The sequence below is a fragment of the Bubalus kerabau genome, chromosome 14 (genome assembly GCF_029407905.1).
Source record: "Bubalus kerabau isolate K-KA32 ecotype Philippines breed swamp buffalo chromosome 14, PCC_UOA_SB_1v2, whole genome shotgun sequence".
Taxonomy (NCBI): Eukaryota; Metazoa; Chordata; class Mammalia; order Artiodactyla; family Bovidae; genus Bubalus; species Bubalus kerabau.
In genome coordinates this window covers 39,383,762-39,403,022 of record NC_073637.1, presented here as the reverse complement: position 1 = coordinate 39,403,022, position 19,261 = coordinate 39,383,762, and the positions used below count along the sequence as shown (strand labels likewise).

The 19,261-nt window shown below is 42.1% G+C and overlaps 1 protein-coding gene across 1 annotated transcript in view; it reads right to left on the bottom strand.

The window, feature by feature from the left end:
* LY96 (lymphocyte antigen 96) overlaps positions 1-12,430 on the bottom strand; it is a 36,336-nt gene extending 23,906 nt beyond the window's left edge. Inside the window, exon 1 of the mRNA XM_055546298.1 lies at positions 12,145-12,430. Within this exon, the coding sequence (XP_055402273.1) occupies positions 12,145-12,256 (112 nt within the window). The 5' untranslated portion in view covers positions 12,257-12,430. The remainder of the gene's footprint in view (positions 1-12,144) is intronic.
* Between the last annotated feature and the right edge of the window lie 6,831 nt (positions 12,431-19,261).

The window sequence follows — 19,261 nt, the reverse complement described above, 5'->3', positions numbered from 1 at the left end:
ATGATATAGATGTTTGTGGCATACTATCAGGTTTTAAAGCTGCTGGTTACCCAACAATATACCCAATATGATTCCATTTTTACTGTTTTTAAGATGTTATTTTTTTTTTTTTAAACTTTACATAACTGTATTAGTTTTGCCAAATATCAAAATGAATCCGCCACAGGTATACATGTGTTCCCCATCCTGAACCCTCCTCCCTCCTCCCTCCCCATTCCATCCCTCTGGGTCGTCCCAGTGCACCAGCCCCAAGCATCCAGTATCGTGCATCGAACCTGGACTGGCAACTCATTTCATATATGATATTTTACATGTTTCAATGCAATTCTCCCAAATCCTCCCACCCTCTCCCTCTCCCACAGAGTCCATAAGACTGTTCTATACATCTGTGTCTCTTTTGCTGCCTCGTACACAGGCTTATCGTTACCATCTTTCTAAATTCCATATATATGCGTTAGTATACTGTATTGGTGTTTTTCTTTCTGGCTTACTTCACTCTGTATAATAGGCTCCAGTTTCATCCACCGCATTAGAACTGATTCAAATGTATTCTTTTTAATGGCAGATTAATACTCCATTGTGTATATGTACCACAGCTTTCTTATCCATTCATCTGCTGATGGACATCTAGGTTGCTTCCATGTCCTGGCTATTATAAACAGTGCTGCAATGAACATTGGGGTACTCGTGTCTCTTTCCCTTCTCGTTTTCACAGTGTGTATGCCTAGCAGTGGGATTGCTGGATCATAAGGCAGGTCTATTTCCAGTTTTTGAAGGAATCTCCACACTGTTCTCCATAGTGGCTGTACTAGTTTGCATTCCCACCAACAGTGTAAGAGGGTTCCCTTTTCTCCACACCCTCTCCAGCATTTATTACTTGTAGACTTTGGATCGCAGCCATTCTGACTGGTGTGAAATGGTACCTCATAGTGGTTTTGATTTGCATTTCTCTAATAATGAGTGATGTTGAGCATCTTTTCATGTGTTTGTTAGCCATCTGTATGTCTTCTTTGGAGAAATGTCTATTTAGTTCTTTGGCCCATTTTTTGATTGGGTCATTTATTTTTCTGGAGTTGAGCCGTAGGAGTTGCTTGTATATTCTCGAGATTAGTTGTTTGTCAGTTGCTTCATTTGCTATTATCTTCTCCCATTCTGAAGGCTGTCTTTTCACCTTGCTAATAGTTTCCTTTGATGTGCAGAAGCTTTTAAGGTTAATTAGGTCCCATTTGTTTATTTTTGCTTTTATTTCCAATATTCTGGGAGGTGGGTCATAGAGGATCCTGCTGTGATGTATGTCAGAGAGTGTTTTGCCTATGTTCTCCTCTAGGAGTTTTAGAGTTTCTGGTCTTATGTTTAGATCTTTAATCCATTTTGAGTTTATTTTTGTGTATGGTGTTAGAAAGTGTTCTAGTTTCATTCTTTTACAAGTAGTTGACCAGAGTTCCCAGCACCACTTGTTAAAGAGATTGTCTTTAATCCATTGTATATTCTTGCCTCCTTTGTCAAAGATAAGGTGTGCGTGGATTTATCTCTGGGCTTTCTATTTTGTTCCATTGATCTATATTTCTGTCTTTGTGCCAGTACCATACTGTCTTGATAACTGTGGCTTTGTAGTAGAGCCTGAAGTCAGGTAGGTTGATTCCTCCAGTTCCATTCTTCTTTCTCAATATTGCTTTGGCTATTCAAGGTTTTTTGTTTTTCCATACAAATTGTGAAATTATTTGTTCTAGCTCTGTGAAGAATGCTGTTGGTAGCTTGATAGGGATTGCATTGAATCTATAGATTGCTTTGGGTAGTATACTCATTTTCAGTATATTGATTCTTCCAATCCATGAACATGGTATATTTCTCCATCTGGTAGTGTCCTCTTTGATTTCTTTCACCAGTGTTTTATAGTTTTCTATATATAGGTCTTTAGATTCTTTAGGTAGATATATTCCTAAGTATTTTATTCTTTCCGTTGCAATGGTGAATGGAATTGTTTCCTTAATTTCTGTTTTCTCATTATTAGTGTATAGGAATGCAAGGGATTTCTGTGTGTTGATTTTATATCCTGCAACTTTACTATAGTCATTGATTAGTTCTAGTAATTTTCTGGTGGAGTCTTTAGGGTTTTCTATGTAGAGGATCATGTCATCTGCAAACAGTGAGAGCTTTACTTCTTCTTTTCCAATTTGGATTCCTTTTATTTCTTTTTCTGTTCTGATTGCTGTGGCCAAAACTTCCAAAACTATGTTGAATAGTAATGGTGAAAGTGGGCACCCTTGTCTTGTTCCTGACTTTAGAGGAAATGCTTTCAATTTTTCACCATTGAGGATAATGTTTGCTGTGGGTTTGTCATATATAGCTTTTATTATGTTGAGGTATGTTATTATATATCTAAAAGAATATTTACCAAAATAACAAACTGTTCATAGTGGTTAACTCTTAACTGATTGACTTATGTGCCTTATTGTCTTCTTTTCCACCTAGATTTTTGAAGGTTTGCATAATTAGTATACTTATTCACTTTCTTACCATTGAAAAGGTTGACATGGTATTGAAACATGGGCACTTTCATATGCATTGCCAAGCACAGTGCAATGTGTCTCTTCTTTCTCAGTGATAAGCTTGTAGAAAATCATCAAGACCCTGGAGTAAAGCTGGGAACAAGTTAAAAGCAGTGAATCACCAGGACCAGTTGTCATATGGGCAATTCTCCACTTTCAGTTAAGGTTCCTAATGTCTGAAGTTGGTCTGATTATGATGAAACTATCAAGTCAATCCAATCAGACAAATGGTCAGAAAACCTCTTGGTGCTCAGTATTGAGCCAGCACCACAGCACGGCAGGGTGGAGTATAGAAGTGTAAGCGTAATCTTTACATCAGGAAGCCTAAGATTTTATAGAAAGACAAGACCACCATACATTTAAAAAAATGAGATGTAAGACTCAAAAAAATCACATAACAGTATATAATAAGTGATTCTTCATTTATTTGCAAAGGTTTGGGAACTAATGGAAAATAGTTTTCTTACTTTAAAGTCACCATGTTTATGGTAAAATTCTACATTTGGTTTAATAAATATAGAAAGTAGTGCCCAGGTCCAGCATAGAAGAAGAGCCTCCAAGTTCCCCTGCAAATGTATCAGCATTGCTAATCCATCGTAGCACTTTCCCCTGAGCTCTGCCTTAGAGTCCTTCTTAACATTCCAGGCAACTGCAGTTAGCACATGAAATGAAGTCAGTGCCACTCTGAGTGTTGGCAGTAAGTACCACTGGAGATCACGAGAGAAAGCATTGGTTGGAGTTGAACTATCACAGCACTTCATTTTATTTCTTTAACAGGATTTCCATTACATAAATACACGGTTCCTTCTGACAGGAATGCCCTTGTCCTCATCAGTCTGTAAACTCCTTCATATGCCTTCAATATGTACTCAAATATCAACAATTCTGTTAAACGTTCCTTGACTCCTCCACACCTTCCCAGCCCAACAGCCACAAACACACTGTCAGTCACAGTACTTGATCATCCTTGAATGGTCATTCAAAATGTTTACTATAGTTATTTGCTCACACATCATTCTTCTTCGTAAAAATAGTGCAAGCCTTGAGGGCAGGAAGCACGTCTCTATTCATTTTGCATGACTCTGGCACGTAGCACACTGTAAATAATAAATGTGTGCTTATTCACTTCTTAGCACCAAATATTGCTCTAGGCACTACAGAAACAATGAACAATTGATAAATGCACATTCTAGTAAACAAATCTAACCCGGCCACAAGAGAAAGACTGAGTATGTGGTAGGGACAGAGAAGTTGGGGGAGTGGCAGTGGGTAGAGATACCTCAACTACAGTATCCATTAAGTGAGTGACAGGAAGTAACCAACTCTGTGGACGCTGTGATCAGGAACGCAGACTCAGAGGTGACAATGACTTTGATATGTTCAAGCCACAAAAATAAACATATATGCATATATATACAAATAATGTTTCATGAGATACATATAATAGGCAAATTCACAGAGACAGAAAGTAGAGTAGAGGTTGTCAGGGACTAAGGGGAGGAAGAAACAGGGAGTTACTTTTTAATGGGTACAGAGTTTCTGTTTGGAATGATGAAAAATTCTGAAAATCGTTGATAGTTGCAAAGCAATGTGAATGTATTTAATATCATTGAATTGTACACTTTAAAAGTGTAAGTTTTATTATGTTAGTAATACAAATAATGATAGTAATAATAATAATATAGGTCAATGTAAATGGAAAATAATGGGGGGGGGGGTGGGAATCCGAAATCAGACAGGTAGGCAGGGCCATCTTGAAGGGTCTTAGAGGCCTTGGTATAAAGTTGGGATTTCACTCTAACTGTAGTGAAAAACCACTGGGGGTTTTAAGCAATCAAAATAGTCTTATGTAACTTATTTACATTTTCAAAAGATCTCTCTGGTCTCCATGGTGAGAACTGATTGTATGGAGGAAGGAATTAAAATGGAGAGAGGCCGGTTCAAGAGGATGTTGCAGAGGCCAGAGAAAAGAGATGAGGATGGCATAAGTGGTGAGCAGTGGACAGTGAAAAATGGTTGGCTTTAATTATTTACAGTGGCTAAGACATGGAAGCAACCTAAATGACCACTGACAGAGGAATGGATAAAGAAGATGTGGTGCATAAATACAATGGACTATTACTCAGCCATAAGAAAGAAAGAAATGATGCCATTTGCAGCAACATGGATGGATTTAAGACATTTATTAAACTAAGTGAAGTAAGTCAGAGAAAGACAAATATGATATGATATCCCTTATATATGGAATCTTAAAAAAACCGATACAAATGAACTTATTTAAAAAATAGAAACAGACTCACAGACTGCGAAAACAAATTTATGATTACCAAATGGGAAAGGTAGGAGGGAAGGATAAATTAGGAGTTTGGGATTAACATATACACACTCTATAAATAAAACAGATAATCAACAGGGCCTACTGTATACAGGGGATTCTACTTAATATTCTGTGATAACCTATATGGGAAAAGAAATTGAAAAGGAATCAATATTTGTATATATATAACCAAACTACTTTGCTGTACCCAGCACAGCATTGTAAACCAATTATATTCCGATATAAAGTAAAAATTAAATTTATAAAAAAGGTAGTTGGGGAATTCCCAGGCAGGCCAGCAGCTGAACACATACACGCACCAGTGGTTAGAACTTAGTATTTTTACTACTGAAGCCAGGATTCAATCCCTGGTTGAGGAACTAAGATCCCACAAGCCAAGCAGCACAGCCAAAAAAAAAAAAAATGTAGTTGGCTTTAAAATATGTTCTGGGGAAAATGAAAATGGAGTCATTGATAAATCCAATGTGAAAGTTAAGGGAAAGAGATAATTAGGGATACCTCTGGTTTGGGGGCTAAGGAATTAGGTGGATAATGTCATGAGGAAGATTTCGGAAGAAACAGATGTGGAAAAGAGTATAAATGACAAGTCCTAGCTCCAAATGGCTATTAGACTTCCCAGTGGCATGCCGAGTCTGTAGAATAATAGATGAATCCTGGTGATATGTATAGTTAACCTTCCTACTGTTACTGAAATGCAAGTCCATGCACCCAACGCACAATGAAACCAAATAATACAAAAACAGTCTGAGTGTTCATTGGAAGGACTGATGTTGAAGCTCAAACTCCAATACTTTGGCCACCTGATGCAAAGAGCTGACTCATCTGAAAAGACCTTGATGCTGGGAAAGATTGAAGGCAGGAGGAGAAGGGGACAACAGAGGATGAGATGGTTGGATGGCATCACCGACTCAGTGCACATGAGTTTGAGTGAACTCCGGGAGTTGATGATGGACAGGGAGGCCTGGTGTGCTGCAGTCCATGGGGTTGCAAGGAGTCGGACACGACTGAGCGACTGAATTGAACTGAACTAAATACAAAAACTTTGGAGTCTGGGGCAGAAAAAAGTTTACTGCAGGACTATGCAAGGAGACGGGTGGCTCATGCCTTTAAAAATCCCAATTCCCTGAAAGCTCTCAGGGAAGCCCTTTTCTAAGAAAAGAGAAGGAGGGTTGTAGGTAGTTGTTGCAAAGGTCTTAGTGTCAGAGCCTTTGCTCTTCAGGTCAGGTCATGGTCAGGTAACCATGTTCCTATAAACCTCCATCAAATGAATGTGCTTCTCTGTCCTGACAAGAAAGGCCAGGTCCCCAGACAACTTCTACCCCACCAAAGTCCAGTCCTGGCTGAGAGGAGGCAAATCTCAGCTGCAGGCTCCCTCAGGGCCAGGTCCCCACATGCCACCCAGCCGTCATCGCTGAGGGAGGTAAATGCCCAGAATCCAATCTGCCCTCAGGCCACCCAGACATAGGGGGCAAGTCCCCAGACTGCGGCCCAGGCAGACGGCTGCTGCCACGAGGTCACAGAGATGGGGATGCAGGAGAGGTTCACCGATGCTTCAAGGCCTAGGCCTGGCCAGTGCGTGGCCTTGGTGAGGACTCTGGAGCCTGGCAGGACACAGCCACCAGCCTGTTCCTGGGTCCCAGCTCTCACTCTGGCCCAAGGCTGGGTGGGCTAGAGGGCCCCCGAGGGAGAGGGGAAAAGACTGGGATCCACCTCTTACCTCAGATTCAGCCAGACAACCGCCACTCCGCTGCCTGTTGGCTGAATGGACCACTAATGGTCACTGGTTGATAATTGGTCACTTGGAGGCGGGGCCACTGCGGCACTGACCAATGGCTGAGCAAGACCACTAATGGTCAACTCAGAGGCAGGTGAGGCAAGTAACCATTAAGGCCAACCAGCCACATACCAAGGGATGCACACAACAGTGCTCTATTACACTATGTGTGTGTGTGTGTGTGTGTGTGTGTGAATTCAGTCATGTCCAACTCTTTGTGACCCCATGGACTGTAGCCCACTAGGCTCCGCTGTCCATGGGATTCTCCAGGCAAGAATACTGGAGTGGGTTGCCATGCCCTCCTCCAGGGGATCTTCCCAACCCAGGGACCGAACCCACAATCTTCTGTGACTACTCCAATGCAGGCGAATTCTTTACCGATGAGCCACTGGGGGAAGCCCTCTATTACACTAACACCCATAAGTAAGACAAAAGTCAGGAGTTCCTTGAGGATGCCAGCTATATTGTTTTTTTTTTTTTAATATTTATTTGCCTGCACCAAGTCTTAGGAGCAGCATATGGGATCTTTAGTTGTGGCATGTGGGATCTATTTCCCTAACCAGCGATGAAACCCAGGCCCCCTGAGTGTTAGTCACTGGATCACCAGAGAAGTCCCATACCAGCTATAACTTAATATGCCTCCTCAGCATTCCTCAGCATAATAACTAAAATAACTAAACATAATGCCTATTAAAGACATTAATAAACTGAATTAAATTCAACTTACTTGACTAGTCTCTGTAAGGCAAGTAGGACTTTTAATGGACCTCAAAGGTTTCCAAAGAACAGAAAGATAGAGAATATTTCAGGTTAGAGAATAGTAGAAATATAAATAAAGGTCAGTCAAGAGGCTGGCCTGCTTGGAGTCGGGAGCTGGGGGGAAGAGAGGGAAGATCAGATGCCAACATACACAGAGTTAGCTGGGAGGACCATGCAGCAACCACACATCCAATCAGTCAGCAAGTCCAGTGGTTCCATCTTCTGAAGACACTAAGTCCCCTACATACGAACAAGTTCTGTTCCAAGAGTGCATTCATAAGTCAAATTTGCTCTTAGGTCCAACAAAGTTAGCCTAGGTACCCAATTAACATGATTGGTGATAAAGTACTGTACTGTAGTAGGTTTATAATACTTTTCACACAAATAATACATAAAAAGCAAACAAAAAATAAAACATTTTTTATATTGTAGTATAGTACCTTGTGGAGAAGGCAATGGTACCCCACTCCAGTACTCTTGCCTGGAAAATCCCATGGACAGAGGAGTCTGGAAGGCCGCAGTCCATGGGTTCGCTGAGGGTTGGACACAACTGAGCGACTTCACTTTCACTTTCCACTTTCATGCATTGGAGAAGGAAATGGCAACCCACTCCAGTGTTCTTGCCTGGAGAATCCCAGGGACGGGGGGAGCCTGGTGGGCTGCTGTCTCTGGGGTTGCACAGAGTCGGACACGACTGAAGCGACTTAGCAGCAGCAGCATGGTACCTTGAAAAGTACAGTAGTACCGTACAACAGCTGGCATATAGGAGCTGGCACTGAGTGAACAGGCAAGAAGAGTTACTGAGGAGGGAGAGGAGGTGGGAGACATTAGAGCCGAAGGAATGTTAGCAACAGGAGATGGAGGGAAAGCTGCAATTTCACTCATGCCTGACGTTGATGGAACACATGTTCGCATCTCTGAAAGTTTGCAATTTTAAGGTTTGAAAGTAGGGGACTTCCAGCACCAACCCCACCTCATCACCTCCACTGCTCCCGCTCTGGCCTGAGTCACCAATCTCTCATTCACTTGGACTATTGCAAATCTCCCCACAGGTTGTCTGCTTCCATCTTTGCCATTTTACAGATTACCAAGCCATGAGACAGACCAAGCTTTGCTCACAGTAAAAGGTAAAGTCATCTCCTGACTTACAAAGCTGTCATTCCTTTCCTATTCCCTTCTATGATATCATCTCCTACTACTTCCCCAGCACTCACTCCATGGCACCCACACTGGCCTCCTTGCTTTTCCTTCCTCACCACCTCTAGGCCACTGGGCTTGCTCTTTCCCCCACCCCTTCCCCTGGATATGGTCGTGGCTCACTCCCTTTACTATTCCTGTCCCGGCTGCATGTCACCTTCTCAGTGAGGCCCTCTTTGGCCATCCTAATTTAAAATGCAACCCCCACTCCCACCTTTGCACTCTCTATCCCCCTCCCTCACCTTACTTTTCTCACAGCAGTCACCACCATCTGACATGCTGAATATTTCACTGGTCAAAACTCCAGGAGGGCTGGGACTTTTGTTGTTCACTGCTACATTATCCTCAATGTCTAGAACAAGCACATGCCAGATGCTCAGTGAATACTGGCTAAATTAAATAATCCATGAATTCCTTAAATTTCAGGATAACCTACAGCCAAAAACACGTTACAACTGAGTCTGACAACTCTAGGCTACAGGACAGTGGATGTCCAGGACGATGTGGACTGCCTCGCACAGCCATGTTTCCTGCCTTTTCCAGAGTTGGAGAATAAAACAGCCAATTATTGCCATTTCTGTATGTTACGGGCTGAAATGTGCTCCCTAAATTCATATGTTGACATTTTAATCCTTAGAACCTCAGAATGTGACTGTCTTTGGTTGGTGTTTAATTGCTAAGTTGAATCTGACTCTTTTGCAACTCCATGGACTGTAGCCCACCAGGCTCCTCTGTCCATGAAATTTCCCAGGCAAGAATACTGGAATGGGTTGCCATTTCCTTCTTCAACTGTTTTTGGAGACAGTGCCTTTAAGAGGTGATTAAATTAAAATGAGCCCATTAGAGTAGGCTCTAAAGAGGTGATTTAGACATACAGGGAGTCCCCAGGAATGAGCGCACACAGAGAAAAGGTCATATGAACACATGGCAAGAAGACGGTCATTTACAAGCCAAGGAGAGAGTCCTCAGAATGAAACTAAACCTTGACCTTGGATTTCCCGCCTCGAGAACTGTGAGAAATAGATTTCTGCTGTTTAAGCCACATAGTCTATGCTGTTTAGTTACAGCAGACCTGGCAAACAGGTACACCATGTATGCCCAGTAGTTCGGCCAAATGGGAATCACGCTCACAGAAAGGACTGAGTTATTGTCACCAACATCCTGACAATAACACTGGAGGGATCAATGCTTCCAACACATGATCCGCTTCCATCTTGGCCAGGATGGATTCTTGAACGCGAGGAAGAGTTGATGTTGGGGGAGGAGGGTCAGAGAGGCCTGGCAGCCAGGAGAGTCTTGCTGTAGCTGTGTACCCCAACCTGCTCCCCATGATCCCTACATCCGTGGGGCAGCAGAAAAAGACCATGAAATTTCTCAGCATTGGAGAGAAGCTGGTAAGATCCCTCCTCAAGGGATTTCCCTGGTGGTTCAGTGGCTAAGACACCAAGCTGCCAATGCAGGGGACCTGGGTTTGATCCCTGGTCAGGAAACTAGATTCCATATGCTGCAACTGAAAAGAACCTACATGCCACAACAAAGATCAAAGACCCCAAGTGCCACAACTAAGACCCACCTCAGCCAAATAAATAAATAAAATAAATTTTTTAAGAAAAGAAGATCCTTTCTCAAAAAAATCAAATTAAAAGACAAATTGAGTTAGTGTTACTAGAAGATTAAAAGTTAAATAAATTGGGACTTCCCTGGCTGTCCAGTGGTTAAGACTTCACCTTCCAACGCAGGGAGTGTGGGTTCAATCCCTGGTCAGGAAGCTAAGATCCCATGTGCCTTGAGGCCAAAAAACCCAAACATAACAAACAGAAGCAATAGTGTAATAAATTCAATAAAGGCTTTAAAAATGGTCTACACCAAAAAATATTTTTTTTAAAAAGCTAAATAAATATAATAAAGTGTTACATAAATAAAGGCCTTATGAAACACAGCACAGAAAAGGTGGTATAATCAGTGTGTGTGGAGCAGAGAGAAAGTTCTCTCTTTGGTTCTCTCAGCACCAACGCAGAGAGAAGAGGGCTGAGTGCACTGAGGAGGTCCTGGGACACAGGAATGTGAACTGACCTCCCGGGATGGGGAATTTTCAGGGATAAGTTGAGCAGGAATTCAGTACAATCACAGACAGGAAAAAAGCCATCAGTCTGAGACTGGTCACACACTTAGGCTTTGTTCCCACTTCTGGGATTACTTCTAATTCCCCAGGAGTAACTTTATATTAATATTTGCTAGAGTGTATTTGGCACACTCAAAAAATTAGAGAAAATAAAACTGAAAATTGGGAAATTAAATAGGTTTATTTACTGCAGAACTTCTCAGAACTCAAAGTACATTTGTAAATCTCCCCCAAATGATTAGACCATAAATCCTTTTTTCCCATGAGAATTTCAACTAACCAGTATTTTCAGGAGCATCCCTTTAAAACTTCCTGATATTGCTAGTCGGTAGAAAAGGCCAACCAACCCATGGTGCTTTGGTGCAAAGCACCAAACCAAAACAGTAGTCAAGCTCCAAAGCTGTGCTTTCAGACCAGCAGATATTTGTAGAGAAAGGGGGGAAGCAAAACAAGATAGAACAAAACAAACAGTGATCCAACCAGTAAATAGCATTCGACTGTGGCTGATTTCTTTTTTTAAGTAATTAATATTATTGTTTCTATGTGGCTCTGGGCTGAAAATTCTACCTCAGAATAATCCTTGCAAAATGGGTTTGAAAATCACTTTCACTTTACAGATTAAAAAGCTGGAGCACAGAGAGGCTGAGACTTTGCTGAAGATCACACAGATAGTAACTGACAGAATCAGCATTACACCCAATTAGGGAGGTTCTACCAAAAGCCTTTAACACAACAGCCTGAAACACTTGAACAGAGTGCCTGTTATACACCCGACACGGTGCTAGAGGAAAATAAAAATCAAAGCCTGGAGATAGAACCAATTCCAAGAAGCAGCTAGGACTGTTCTACCTTCTCAAGAAGAACCAGTCAATCTTATGTTAGTCACTCAATCGTGTCTGACTCTGCAATTTTATGGACTATGGCCTGCCAGACTCCTCTATCCATGGAATTCTCCAGGCAAGAATACTGGAGTGGGTAGCCACTCCCTTCTCTAGGGGATCTTCCCAATCCAGGGATGGAACCCAGGTATCCTGCATTGCAGGCAGAGTCTTTACCATCTGAGCCACCAGGGAAGCCCCCAGTCTTGGGCTGAGACAGAAATCTCAGAAGCAGATGTTCTGCCAGAACAGGGAAGAATCTGAAACTGGGTTCAAAGTAAAGATAGCTGACCACAGGAAAGGACAGAAGTGCTTGGAAGTCAAGAGAAATGCAGTTCAGAGATTCATGAGATCTATGATGGATGGAGAAAATCCACAGAGGGCAGGAACCAGACATCCCTTTTGCTGCCAGCAGCCTCCCCAAGAGCTGGAACACACGGTCGTTTCCTGTGTCCTAGTGACAGCAGAGGAAGGTTCCTGTGAAAACACCCTTGGAATGGTTGACCTGTTTTTGCCTTTGTACTTACCACAGTAGTCGTACCAAACGGTGGCGTCAGAGGAGTTGCAGACCCAACGATTCTCCCTAGGTTCAGTAAATATGGAAGAAAACAGGGTGGAAAAAAGCACAAATGGAAACATGATTCAATCTCTCCAAAACTTTAAAAATGTAAGGAGAATCTGTAACTAATCTTCAGACTCTTCCCCTTTATTTTTAGTAAAGGGAAAAAAATGTAACTTAGTCATCAGTCACATGATTTCTGAGTTCCTATCCAACTGTTTCCTCTTTTGAATGTGTGTGTGCGCGTGTGTGTGTGTTTAATATTTGAGCACTTCCTGCGAGAGAAGAGGAAAATGATTTAGAATGTACTCTTCAACCATGTGATACAAATGAGAGCACAGAGCTTTAAAAACAAAATGAGGTACTTCCTGGTCAATAGTAACAAAACCTGTCTTCTTTAGAAACTCAAAAGCCCAGCTCTCTTTATCCCCTGTGTTGCTATTCTCTCCCACAAGTTCTTTTTCTTTTTTTGTTTAAACCCTAAGCACACCCTCCTATTCTTTCTTTATTTATGGCTGTGCTGCTTGGCTTGGAAGCATGAAGTCCTAGACAGCCAGGGAATTCCCTCCCGCACGATCTTTATACATCAATTCTTCCAGCCCAGAGAGCAGGACCGTCAGCTCTGAACTGAGCAGTGTTCATGCACAGTGTTTTTGCTCGGCTACAGGTTGAGCCAAAGGGTAGAGACTGGCTGGATGAGACCTCAGACACAGAACACTAGCCAGAGTCCTGCATTATGGGCATGGGTCCCACCATGCTTGAGAATGCCCTCACTTTAGCCAACCACAGGGAATTTCAAGGGAATACCTTGAAATAGTCATCATTTTGGGTGTGGAATGTATTTCATTCCAAACCTCTCACTCTGCTCTGGAAAAACAGCTAACCCTTTAGATGCTTTGCTACCTGAAATCCTTTAAAAGACAATGGCCTGTGGATTAGTAGCCAAAAATAGCATAGAGTCAGAGCCTTCAAATTTACAAGTTTAGAGGAAAATAATCATATTTGTAAAAGTTTTTTTTAACTGAGGCATGGTCCTACTTTACCATTTGGTTTTTTTAAGGCAAAAATTCATGGGGTAGGGGTTGGGCTAGTGAAATAGGGAGTTGCTCAACTGGTATTGTTTCAGGTTGGCAAGATGAAAAGTTCTAGAGATCTATTGCACAACAAGGCAAATATAGTTAACACTAGAGTCTTTGTTCCTTTTAGTGTGTTTTGAGAGGACTAGGAGCCTGCATGGGTGTGTCCTCTTTCTTCCCCCGACTTTTAAAATACATTTTTATATTATGGAAAAAACACATAAAATTTACCATCTTAACCAATTTTTTTTTTCTGGACACACTAGGTATGATCTTAGTTCCACTAAAAGGAATAAAGACTCTAGAGAAAGTGCTGTTTCAGGTCTGAGGCAGAAAAGGTATAAGAAGATCATATACCTAGAACATCTTACTGTATTAGATAACCAATCTGATGACAGTCCCATTGACCAAAGAATGGTTTCCTATTGCTGTTGTAACAAATAGCCACAAATTTAATGCCTTGAAAACAATACAAATGGGGGCTTTCGTGGTGGATTAGTGGTAAAGAATCTGCCTGCCAGCGCAGAAGACATGGGTTTGATCCCTGATCTGGAAAGATCCCACATACCACAGAATGACTAAGCCTGTGTGCCACAACTGGTGAGCCTGTGCTCTAGAGCCGGGGAGCCCCAGCTATTAGCCCATGTGCTCTAGAGCTGGTGCTCCACAACAAGAGTAACCCCATGTCCCTGCAACTAGAGGAAACCCTCGCAGCAACAGAAACCCAGCACAAATCCCTCCCCCCACAAAAAATACAAATGGGGGATTCCCTGGTGGTTCAGTGGTTAAGATTCTGTACTTTCACTGCTGAGGGCCCAGGCTTGAACCCCAGTTGGAGAACTAAGATCCTAAAGCCGCCTGGAGCAGCCAGGAAAAAAAAAAATCTCTTACAATTCTGAAGGTTGGAGTCCAAATCAGTTTTTAATTAATTTACTTATTTTAATTGGAGGCTAATTACTTTACAATATTGTAGTGGTTTTTACCATACATTGACCTGAATCAGCCATGGGCGCACATGTGTTCCCCATCCAGAACCCCCCTCCCACCTCTCTCCCCATCCCATCCCCCGGGCTCATCCCAATGCACCAGCCCTGAGCACCCTGTCTCATGCATCAAACCTGGACCGGTGATCTGCTTCACATATGATAATATACATGTTTCAATGCTACCCTCCCAAATCAGTTTCAGTGGACTAAAAGCAAGGAGTCAACATACCTAGTTCTTCTGGAATCTCCAGGGGAACAATTCATTAACTTGCCTTTTTCAGCTTGTGGGCTGCAATCCTTTCATTCCTCCATCTTCAAAATTCAGCACTGCATCATCTCTGCTTCCATCATCACATCACCTTGTCCCCTGATCTCCTGCCTCCCTCTTATAAGGACCCTGTGATTTTACTGCAACCATTTGGACAATACAGGACAATCTTCCCAACACAAGATCCACCTATAAAATCCCTTTTGGCATTTAATGTAACATTCATAGCTTCCAGACTTAAACATTCAGCCTGCCTGTAGACTGTATGATCATTAATAAGACAGTAACTTTGGTATATTGAAATACATCAAATATATTCAAATCCATGAGCTCATAATACTTGTTTAAAGTCTAATCAGCCAATGGTACTAGGAAACTAATTGTATTTTGAAAACTGATAAAGGGAAAGAATCAAGCATTTATCCTGACCTTTCTATGGAGATTGAACTACTGGTAACCAAATAGTACAGAGAGGCACGTTTCCCTTGCCTTCTCATGCTCTTTTCTCTTTTAGAAGTATTAGAGCTAGTACATGAAAAAGGAATGATAGAATAGAACCATTTTGCAATATCTAATGAATTAGTGAACTTAGAAAACACATCAGAGGTTGCTAATATCACAAAGAGAGATAAGAACACATCGTATACCTCTCAATGGATGAACAGGGTGGTAGCCAATCTCTAATACAGCCCCCAAATATCCTTACCTCTTGGTATGCAAATTCTTGTGAAGTCCCCTCCAACAACGAATAAGGGTGACTGAGTAACTAAGAAAATATTGCACAATGATAAAGTGGAACTTTCAAAATAGATCATAAAAGCCTCTACCTTGTTTTCCTGGATCAACTGCTCTGGGGCAAACAGTAGCTCTATGGGCTTCCCTGGTGGCTCAGAGGATAAAGCGTCTGCCTGCAATGCAGGAGACCCAGGTTCGATCCTTGGGTGGGGAAGATCCCCTGGAGAAGGAAATGGCACTCCACTCCAGTATTCTTGCCTGGAGAATCCCATGGACAGAGGAGCCTGGCGGGCTATAGTCCACGGGGTCGCAAAGAGTCGGACACGACTGAGCGACTTCACTCAAACAGTGGCTCTAAAGAGAGATCCATACAGTAGGAAACACAGACCTCCTCCCAAAAGGCCAGCACCACATATAGATGTGAGAGTTGAACCATAAAGAAGGCTGAGTACCGAAGAATTGATGCTTTCGAATTGTAGTGCTGGAGAAAACTCTTGAGAGTCCCTTGGACAACAAGGAGATCCAACTAGTCACCTCTAAAGGAAATCAACCCTGAATATTCATTGGAAGGGCTGATGCTGAAGCTGAAGCTCCAATATTTGGGCCACCTGATGCAAAGAGCTGACTCATTGGAAAAGACCCTAATGCTAGGAAAGACTGAGGGTAGGAGGAGAAGGGGCGACAGAGGATGAGACGGTTGGATGGCATTATTGACTCAGTGGACATGAGTTTGGGCAAGCTCCAGGAGATAGTGAAGGACAGGGAAACCTGGAGTGCTGCCCTTCATAGGGTTGAAAAGAGTCGGACAGTACTAAGCAACTAAACAACAAAAAAATGTGTCAGTCACATATGTGAGCCACCTTGGAAGCAGTTCCTTCAGATGACAGGAGCATCAGCTGATATCTTCACTGCAACCCCATGAGAGAACCTGAGGCATACCCACTCAGCTGAGTCATTTCCAAATACCCAACCAACAGACACTGTGCAGTTATGTTTGTTTTAAACCACTACATTGTAGGGGCAATTTGTTATACAACAATAGATAATTAATACAAACATCAGCTATGAATTAGTTCTTGTCCAACTAATCAAACCTCAGTCTGATGAAGCCTGAAGTCCAACTACCAATTTATAGCAAATACAGTAGCAGAGAAATATTAACTACACCTTGGGAATATAATAAAAAAATCTAGACTGTGAAAACATGTATAGGACAAAAAACTCAGTGTATTCAACAGATGATGTGCAAGGGGAAGAAAAAAAGAAGATATTCCCTGCTGGTCCAGTGGTCAGGATTCCTCACTTCCATTGCTGGCGGTCCAGGTTTGACTCCTTTTTGAGGAACTAAGATCCCACAAGCCACGTGGCACAGCTTAAAAACAAAGTGAAAGAAATAGAAGGGCCCACGGATTAGGAGTCTTAAAAGACATTTCAAAAGTAGGTGTAAATAAGGTGAGAACTTTACTTAGATCTTAATCCAAACAGAGGGGGGAAATTATGAAACAGTTGGAAAGTGGTAGACTGGATATTTGATAACTTTGGGATCAGGGACAGCTTAGTATTACTATTTAAGTCCTTATCTTGTAGATAAGGGGCTTCCCTGGTGGTTCAGACAGTAAAGAATCTGCCTACAATGTAGGAGACCTGGGTTCAATCCCTGGTCAGGAAGATCCCCTGGAGAATCAAATGGCAACTCACTCCAGTATTCTGCCTGGGCAATCCCATGGACAGAGGAGCCTGATGGGCTATAGCCCATGGGGTCACAAAGAGTCAGACACGACTGAGTGACCAACACTTTCACTTGTAGAATTACAAAATTAAATATTTAAGAAAGAAATGCTATGATGTCTGCAACTTGCTCCCAAATAAAAGTAGAGGGCAGGAGGTCTAGAGCAAACAATACTGACCACAAATTGGTAATTGCTGAATCTGGATAACCATCCTTTTTCTGAAAAAATCCTAATACAATTTTAACAAACGAGTCATTCATAACTAATGACCGTTTTGTTACTTTTGCTATTATCTTTCAATGTGATATAATTATTAATAAACCGAGGGGATGGATTACATTTTACTGTCAAGGGTATGCTATCTGATGTAACCCAGATGTCCAAAGGAATCACCCTGTCTTCTGAGACTCAAATAAACCTTACTCAATATCCTTCCCATAGATTGTAGGATATTCATCAGGGTCTCAATCTTTCCAGCATTACTCTGCCAGGGGAGGGTAGTAAAGTGGCATGGAGGGATGTGCATGTATTTTCCCCTTATCTTGGCCTGAGTTGCTTCTGCAGACTTATTTCACTGATGAATCATCATGGTATCCTACATATGCTGATCCTTTTCTAAGCTTGGTCTCACTCCAAATCGTGCCCTTGAGAAGACATCTTTCTCATGCAGTCTTTTAAGCAACCATGCTGTCCTCTGAGGAATTATTCTGATACTAACAAAAATAGGTTTTTTCACTCCACTACACAGGAGACAAAATGACTGCACGTATACAGGACATTTCGGAGAAGGCAATGGTACCCCACTCCAGCACTCTTGCCTGGAAAATCCCATGGACGGAGGAGCCTGGTAGGCTGCAGTCCATGGGGTTGCAAAGAGTCGGACACGACTGAGCAACTTCCCTTTCACTTTTCACTTTCATGCATTGGAGAAGGAAACGGCAACCCACTCCAGTGTTCTTGCCTGGAGAATCCCAGGGACGGTGGAGCCTGGTGGGCTGCCGTCTATGGGGTCGCACAGAGTCGGACACGACTGAAGCGACTTAGCAACAGCATACAGGACATTTAAAGAAACAGGTATGATGTACTCAAAACAAATTATGAAAAAAGTGACCCTCGAGAGAAAACTTTAAAATGTTAACAGTGCTGTTTTCTTCTATGTATCTAATGTTTGATAATGAGTATTTGACTATGGAATACCTTTTTACAGAAAGATATAAACCACATTAATTGTTAAGACAGCAACACGTGTGTACCTAGGTGACAGAGGACAGAAGGGCAGGCAGGCAGAGAAGTCCAAGCAGAGGCCAGAGTTGGTGGCAGCCTGTTCATCTCTGAGAATACAGCCCGCCCTCTACTAGGACCACAGGCTGGCTGATACTAGCAGAGGGCAGGCTCTAAATCTCAGAAAGAGCACTTTGCTACCTTAAGCTGTCTCCTGTAACCTTCTAACAACTTGACACTTCATCTTTCCAAGAACTACTGATGCTCCTGACACGACTGAAGCGACTTAGCAGCAGCAGCAGCAGAGATGCTCCTACTGCTTCTCCATGCACTTCCCTCAGACAGAAGGAAATCATAAAAATTAGATTTACTATTGTAGCAGGTGATAGGAGGCCTTGGGTAGCTCTGTAGACTCAGTGTTCATCTCCCTCTCATACACAGCTAAGCCATAAAGATTAGATTAACCATCGTGGCAGGTGATGGCTATTACACAGCTTTATACAGACTGGGTGTTTTGTTCCTAACTGTGACTCTGGCAACTCGCCCAGTACCCAATGCATTCTAGGCACATAATCAGCATTACCAATCTAAATAATGATGTGAGGCCATTTGTTCCTGGCTGAAAATCCTTCACAAGAACCAACTTTCTACAATTAGAGGTAAAAATCTTAAAATGCCAATACGTGATAAGTTAGCATGAAGACTGCTATTTTATAAAAGGTACTATCCATCTGTATGGGTACGATCGTACCAAAGTAGATAGGATTTTCCCTATGTGTGATAGAGTGTACCAAAGGAGAGTACATGTGGAGAGACAAGCAGAACCACTGAAGACAAACTCCTCAGGTTACCATTTGCCTTCAAGCTAACCACACTCTACTGTATACAATCTTCAATATGGGCAGCTATGTCAGAGAAGATAGGCAAAACCTGTATTCAGAGCCAAAGGAAGCAGATTAACACTTGCTTTCTATAACGTGTGAATTTTTAGAATTTCTATTGTGGGAAAAGGTAGGATCTATATCCTTAGAAAAGTTCATACACAAAGGAAAAATAACTTTCCCATATG